Source organism: Pectinophora gossypiella, chromosome 1, assembly GCF_024362695.1.
Source record: "Pectinophora gossypiella chromosome 1, ilPecGoss1.1, whole genome shotgun sequence".
NCBI lineage: Eukaryota > Metazoa > Arthropoda > Insecta > Lepidoptera > Gelechiidae > Pectinophora > Pectinophora gossypiella.
Genome location: NC_065404.1, coordinates 3,636,850 through 3,645,387, shown reverse-complemented (window position 1 = coordinate 3,645,387; position 8,538 = coordinate 3,636,850). Strand labels below are relative to the sequence as shown.

Sequence of the window (8,538 nt, the reverse complement as noted above, 5' to 3'; positions counted from 1 at the left end):
AGTTTACACCTAATACTTACCTCATCTGGTTGCGCAACCAATATTCTGCCGGTTATCGAACCGTTTTTTTTTTTGAAAATGAAATGAAAATGAAAAATGTTTATTTTCTTTTACAATAAAACCTTAACTACTGGTGGATTGGGGTCTCCATTTAAGCGACATAGCCTGTGTTTGGAGGCCCCGCTCTTCCATTATTACAAATAAATTGTATGTAAATAAAGCAGTGTGGTAGGTTTAAAAAGAAGACAAGTACTACGGCATGCAGATAGAATATATATCAGCACACCCAGCCCTACGATGTATAAATCTTGGGATCAGCACATATTACTAAGACATAACAGGAATAGACTACTGGGTGTGCCGAGTATAACACTAGGTAACATATTGTAACATTGGTTAAGACGAAAAACTATTCTAATGAGTGAGATTGATCAGCGCAATTGATTGACGGCGCATTTTGAGGAGACTTATTGTAGATTTGGCAAATGGCATTAACTATTTAGCTAGATAAATAGGGGAGCGCTGAGGGATCTCACCCGGTACAACATTTAAAACAGCAGGCCTGAAGGTGCGCGCAGTTGGGGCAAACCTCGGCTCAGGGCGTTGTATCAGAGAATTGTATTTGAAAGATTTCATCGAATCTTGTGGATGGATAGCGATAAGCGCTGAATGAGTAAAATAGTCGCCCATGCCGCCGTGGTTGGTATCGAAATCCCAGGCAACTGAACTCCAATTTCCCGCTAATGATGCAACCATGGTGTTCTAGTGAGATAGGTCCCTTACTTGTAAAAATGATACTCTTCTTATATTAAACATAGTAAATTCCGTTAAATACAATATATAATTTTGTGATGTATCGCCATCCGAAGTAATAATTACGAGAGAAGTCCATTATGATTTATGACAGCTGTAAAACTCATATACTTACCTATTACTTTGCCAGTTTTTCGCACTAACGACTGTTCACGACATACAATATTATAATCTGTGCCAACTATATACTCTATGTACATTCGCACCATTCATTCTTCCCTTCCAAATAAAGACGCGAACGGAGCTGCAAGTAATTTCAGTTTTTTATTTAATTTCACCGAGAAAATAAGTGCTTCCCTGTTCATGGTCCTTCGAGCCGACATAAAAGTGTTTGAAACATTTTAAGAAGAAAATCACAGTGGATCCTTCATTATAGTGAAATTAAAACATACTAACTACAACAGTGAGCAGTTTTGGATCGCCATTTTACTGTGGCTTATTGCAAAGCGAACATTCGTTGATTCGCTCACTCAAGGTCACGCGGTCCAGTGTACGCCACGATTTCGGTTCCGTTCCGGTCATTCGTTCCGTTCGTTCCCGTCACACGAAAAACGACGCAATTTATCGCCATTTTGTTTATTCATTTGTCTATTGCAGTGTAAAACAATTTTATTAATATTTTGTGTGAACAAGCGAGCTTACAACAATGGATAATACAAACGAACAGTTATTGAAGCGTCGTTCTGTCCTGAAGGGATGCCTTACAAGGTTGGACAACGGTTTGACACCAGAATTTCTACAAACTGCGTCAGCGCAAATGTTGAAATTAAAAGAAGAACGCGCACAAGAAATTTTTCATGAATATATGGAATTGCTGTCACAAATCGAGGACGATGACGATGATGATCCCACGAAGATGGAAGATAGATACTTCCACTGCATGGACGTGCTCCGAGTAAAACAACAACAGTTGTTCACGCTGTCAAAAAGTGATTCCTCTAATCGCGGCATAAGTGCTCCAGTGAAGTTACCAAATATTAACATACCCGATTTCAATGGTAATTATTTGGAATACAAACAATTCATCGAACTATTTACTGCATTGGTAGATAAAAATGAAACTATACTAGATATTCAAAAATTCATGTATTTGCGTAGCTTTCTGAAAGGCGAAGCCTATGATTTAATAAAAAATATACCTGTCCAAGGGTCCAGCTACGCTGAAGCCCTCACATTGTTAAAAGATAGATATGACAATTCACATAAAATTGTACATGAACATATTTCTAAGATTTTAGATATAAGTCCAATAGGTAAATCAAATGTAACTTCATTGAGGAATTTCATATCAGAGGCAAAACAGCATGTTGCAGCGCTCAAAAACTTAAAGGAGCCAGTAGATCACTGGGATAGTATATTGGTGTGCATTTTAACACGAAAGCTTGACCAATTTACAAGCAGGGCATATTGTTTAGATAGAGATGTGTCTATTAAACCCACCTTTTCAGATTTTATAATGTACCTGGAAGCCAGAGCACTCGCATTCGAGAACTCTGACAACGGCAGAGCATCAACAAGTGGATGTCCACCTCCAAGAAGGAGCCAAGGTGAATTTAAAGTAGCTAATGTAGCCTCCAAGGAAGAGAAACAATGCCTCTTCTGCAGTAAGTATGATCACAAGCTTTTCAGTTGCCCTAAGTTTCTTTTGGCCAATCCTACACAGCGGAATGCATTTGTGAATAGCAAAAAGCTTTGCAAGGTTTGTTTGAATGGTCACCATGGCAAATGCAGATTCTATTTTAAGTGTGCACATTGTAAACAAAGCCATAACACGCTTCTGCACACTAACACCGCATCTCAGCCTGTGGCCCATGTGTCTGTGGATTCGCCGCCGCAGTCCATCGATCTGAAAGAAAATGTGTCATTATTATCAGGTTTAAATAACAACAAGCATGTATTGCTTCCCACAGCTAAAGTAAAGGTACTTACCAATGATGGCAGGGAGCTTACTGTCAAGGCCCTACTTGATTCAGGGAGTCAATCATCCTTCATAACATCAAACCTGGCCAAAACATTAGGCAAAACGCTTTCCATGGGAACAATAAACATAAAGGGCATAGCGAACACAGTACAGAACATAAATAATTCTGTACAGCTTGATGTTTTCTCACTGGCTTTTCCTTATAAGGCTCATGTCAACTGCCTTGTGGTGGACAAAATTACAACTAAGTTGCCACAAAATACATTTAATATCTCTGACGTCGATATTCCAGCACATATTACACTTGCAGACGATACTTTCAACCAAACAAGTGACATTGAAATTTTATTGGATGCTGGTGTCTTTTTTCAGTCGTTGCTGCCCCAGCCTGAAGAGCAGCACAAGTCCAGTGATCCTGCACAGCCGCGCCTAGTTGCGACAACCTTCGGCTATGTAGTTGCAGGCAACATCCCGGAGCAACCTCGCCAGAATACTGCTGTCTCCCTATTTTGTCAAAATTGTGAGTCAGATATTAGCAGCACAATTAATAAGTTTTGGCAATCAGAGGCTGTCCCGGAAATATTCACTGAACATACGTCTGAACAAGCATACTGTGAACAGTATTTTAAAGACACTGTAAAGCTAATAAATAACAAGTTTGAAGTCTCAATGCCCCTCAAAATCCCCATATATGACATAAATAATACACTGGGCGATTCACTAGGCTTAGCATTGCGAAGATTTCTCAATTTGGAGAAAAGACTTCAAAAAGATCGCTCTCTATTTGATGAATATCAGAAATTCATCCATGAATATATTGACCTCGGTCATGCAAGTTATGTAGATATCACAAGTTATGATCTATCACGAGATGCGGTGTATTTTATGCCTCATCACCCCATCATTCGGGAGAATGCTGTCAGCACACGCCTGCGTACAGTATTTGATGGATCCATGAAGACTTCAAACAAAATTTCATTAAATGATTTAATGTTAAATGGTCCTGTAGTCCAAAACGACTTGTTCGACATATTAGTGTTGTTCAGACTTAACAGGTATTTTTTCACATGTGACATCAGACGTATGTTCAGAAATATATCCATAGAGAAAAGCCAACGATCATTACAAAATATTCTATGGCGAGACAATGATAAAGATCCAATTAAATGTCTGCAATTAAATACTGTCACATACGGGTTAAAAAACTCGTCATTCCTAGCCACAAGATGCTTGAATGAGCTAGCAGAAAGATATAAAAATGACTATCAATTAGCATGTCCAGTAATATTATCATCAACCTATGTTGATGACATTTTATATAGTCACAACAATCTCAACACAATAATTCAAACTAAAAATCAACTTGTTGAATTGTTAAGTAAAGGGAGCTTCACTCTACACAAGTGGTCAGCTAATGATGCCAAAATTATAGAAAATATTCCTATAGAGCAGCGGTATTCTGGGGAGATTACTCTTCAAAAGGACATCAAAACGTTGGGTTTAAATTTTAATGAAAATTCAGACTCATTTACATTCTCTCCATTGCCCAAACAATCTGTGAAAACTAAAAGACAAATCTTAAGTTTCATAAGTCAGTTTTATGACCCATTAGGATTAATTGGACCAATTTTTGTCAAGGCTAAACAAATAATGCAAAGTCTTTGGAAGTCCAATACGGATTGGGATTCTGTTCCTCCAGCTGATATACAGAAGGAATGGCAAGCCTTTTATGATGAGTTATCAAGTATGCCTAAAATCTCAATCAAGAGAAATACATGTTTGTATGATAATAAAAAAATGCAATTAATTGGTTTTGCAGATGCATCTAACGTCGCATACGGCTGCGCAGTCTACATGAGAACAGTGAATAGCAATGATGAAGTGAGCATGTCCCTGTTATGCTCCAAGTCGCGCATTAACCCCGCGAACAGTACATTAACCATACCTCGACTGGAGCTCAACGCAGCTCTGCTCTTGGCTAGATTAATGTCTCGAGTCTACAAAAATATCAAACAACATCAAACAGTTCATAACGTACATCTGTTCACTGACTCTCAGGTAGTACTCGCGTGGTTAAACACCGATGCCATCAAATTAAATGCATATGTAGCTAATCGAGTTAAATTTATAAATGAGCTCACAGAAAACTTTACATGGGGTTATGTAACTACAGAAAGTAATCCAGCAGATTGTTTGAGCCGTGGAGTCAATCCCTGCAACTTACAAAACCATCACCTATGGTGGTCAGGGCCAACAGAGATGTCTAACTCTAATTATAATTTTACAGATTATAGTTATGATGTGCCTAGAATTTTGCCTGAAACAAAAGCTGTACCGTCGCAACAAGACGTAGTATGTGCATTGACACATAGTACTCAGGAATCATTTTTTGATACTTTTATCAACAAATTCTCTACTCTTAACAAAGCAGTAAGAGTACTTGCTTATGTCAAAAGGTTCTGTAGTAATATTCGACCTAACTCAGTCAAAGTCCAAGAAAATTTCATCACTCATTCAGAATATAGTACTTCATTAAATTTATTAATTAAAAATGAACAACAAAAGTACTTTTCTACTGAAATTTCTCACTTGCAAAACAATAAACAACTAGTGAAATCTAATTTAATGAGTCTTAATCCTTTTATTGATAAGGAAGGCCTCCTAAGAGTGGGTGGGCGACTGCAACATGCTGAGTTGTCATATGCACAAAAACATCAATTAATTTTACCTAAGGAATCCATATTAACACGCTTAATTATTGAATTTGAACATGTAAAATTGTTGCATGCAAGTCAAAAGCTCATAATGTATAATTTGAATCAGCGTTACTGGATTGTAAACGGCTTACGTTTAATCAAACATATAATTCACAAATGTACTGTATGTTTCCGTTTCAGGGCTACTACAGCCAAACAATTGATGGGGTCACTACCTGCAGATCGTGTAAATGTCAGCCGACCATTTGCAAAAGTGGGAATGGATTTCGCTGGGCCGATTATGATAAAGCAATCGCGCGCTAGAGGTGTCCTAACTACTAAAGGGTACATAGCTGTATATGTATGCTTTACAACTAAAGCTATACATTTAGAGCTTGTAAGTGATCTTACAACAGACACCTTTTTAGCTAGCTTCAAACGTTTTGTGTCGCGAAGAAATGTCCCTAGCGAGGTCTACTGTGATAATGCTGGCACTTACAGGTCTGCAAGTACCCAATTAACTGAATTGTATAATTTAAATAATTCAAAATGTCATCAGGCTCAAGTGCAGAGTACAGCGGCTCAAATGGGGATCAACTTCCATTTTATTCCTGCATATTCACCGGTGTTCGGCGGTTTATGGGAATCTGCCGTCAAAAGTGTAAAATACCATCTTAAGAGACTACTTGGTAGTCACACATTCACATATGAGCAGCTGTACACTGTCCTGGTGCAAATTGAGGGAGTCTTAAACTCCAGACCACTCATGCCTATGTCTTCTGATGTAAATGACACGTCATATCTTACTCCTGGGCATTTTCTTACGGGAGCATCAATGTCCTCTCTCCCGGAACGAGATATCAGTAATGTACCAGAAAATAGACTGAAATTTTGGTCAAAATGTACTGCTTTAAAGCAGCAATTTTGGAAACAATGGTCAAAACAATACTTAAATGTTTTACAAAACAGACCCAAGTGGAAAACTAGTTATCCTAATGTAAGTATAGGTGACCTTGTTATTCTAAAAGAATTAGATCAACCTCCAATGACTTGGCCAATGGCACGAGTAACAAACATATTTCCTGGTGCAGATGGCAAAGTAAGAGCCTTGGAAGTTATAAAAGCCAATGGCAGAAGTCATAGGACGTCGGTCACAAAAATATGTTTATTACCCATACAATAAATGCCTTGTATTAGTTTATACTTTGTTTAAACTATGTCTCAACATAGACATGTTAGTAGGTTAAGCCTATGTTCTTCCTACTCGACACATTGTTTTCGTAGGCCTAGATGCTTCTCAGAATGTGCTGATTCACTTCTGAGAGGATGCCAAGAAACACTTAGATATTAAGATTAAATTATAAGTTATATTATAGGTCCTGTCATGTTAAAGAAGTTTATTTCTTTGTTTATGCTAAATATAGCATACAATATTTCATTTTTCTTATAAGGCCAATTCTTAAGTACAAATTATAATAATTGTAATTTTATGGCTAAAAATGTATAAAAAGTACCTATAATTAATTCTCTCTTAGACAATACATGTCTAAATGTATGTCATGTTGTTTAATACTAAGCAGCTTCACTCACATATTAATTACATAACTACTCAAAAAGAGTCAAAATATTTATCTTAATTTTGTAAAAAATAAATAGTCTAAAAATAAGATAGGTGTATCAAAAGGAAACCAAATTCTTAAAAAATAATGTTTTTATTTACAAACTTAATATTAAAATAAATAGTACCATATACATTAGAATAAATAACAAACAATAGTGAAAGTTCAAAATAATAAAATGTAAAATTTAATTTATAATTTAGTTCAACATTTAACATTGTATATTGTAACAAGTTAATAAGTAACAAATATTTAATTCATACTTACCGTACTTACCTGTTTCCTTTGTAATATCTGTAACTGTAATATCTGTGCTTTTCAACAGCTAACAAAACAAATAACAATTGTAAAAAAGAACATAAGAAAAACATAAGTATAAGGTGTGTACATAACTACCATCATGATCAATCCTTTTCAAACACTTTACCAGCATTATTTACCTTAATTATATACAGTCCATTTAATATCTTTGTTTCCTCGTTGTTGGGAGTTATGTTCACGACATACAATATTATAATCTGTGCCAACTATATACTCTATGTACATTCGCACCATTCATTCTTCCCTTCCAAATAAAGACGCGAACGGAGCTGCAAGTAATTTCAGTTTTTTATTTAATTTCACCGAGAAAATAAGTGCTTCCCTGTTCAACGACTTTCTCTAATCTGCGTGGGCAAAAATGCGAAACGCCAACATAAACAACCCAGGAACCCTACATTATCCGTCTCAAAATTCACCGGCTTTTCATTATATCATATTTAATCTGAGCAAGACCTCGTCCGACCTCATTTCTACCTTCTGTCAACACTCGACAATAACGTGGCCGTTTGTCTACAAAACAACCTAGTCATTTTGCGTACCATTTTGTCCCGCTCGGGTATTCCGGCACATTTGTTTTGCAAATGCAAAATGATTTGGACTGACAAGACACATTTGTTTTGGCGAGGCTAAACGATTATTATTATTTCATCCCGGCGGTTGGGTAATTCGTGCCGTTTGTTATGATGAATCCTGAGATCCTGAGGCTTTTTGGCACATGTTGTCTTGAGGGAATATTAATATACTTACATTTACTTTTTCTTTTGCCACGCACTTGGCAGTGTAGCATTTTCATTTTCCGTTTCATGTACATATTTATACTTAGATCCACATAGCACAATCATTAAGAGCCATGCGCTTGACGGTGTAGCATTCTCCATGTTCTTTATTTAAGGAAAAGTAAGGCAATGGTTTTCTCTTGCCTTCCGCCCCGCGGTTCTCTGTCTGACACCAGTGGGATGGTGCCCAGCGTAGTCTATTTCAAAGCCGTACTAGGTAATTAGCACACGTGGACCAGAATCATCTTCTTTGCCTTTCAATGGGGCAATTACTGTCCTTTGCCTCTGAACAGTACTGAAAGTTACTGCTCCTCTGTCTGGTTCCAAGTTACAATCCCTTTGACTTGCCCTTTCTGTCCTGCATTGCCGTACCGATGGCTCCCATCTCCGTT

General features: G+C 37.2%; 1 protein-coding gene across 1 annotated transcript; it reads left to right on the top strand.

Moving 5' to 3' along the window:
- The first annotated feature begins 1,135 nt into the window (after positions 1–1,135).
- LOC126379482 (uncharacterized) lies at positions 1,136–6,958 on the top strand. Its single transcript, XM_050028285.1, has 2 exons — positions 1,136–1,811; positions 2,262–6,958. Exons 1-2 carry the CDS (start codon positions 1,460–1,462, stop codon positions 6,611–6,613), a joined length of 4,704 nt encoding a protein of 1,567 aa, XP_049884242.1. The 5' UTR covers positions 1,136–1,459; the 3' UTR covers positions 6,614–6,958.
- Positions 6,959–8,538: the final 1,580 nt, after the last annotated feature.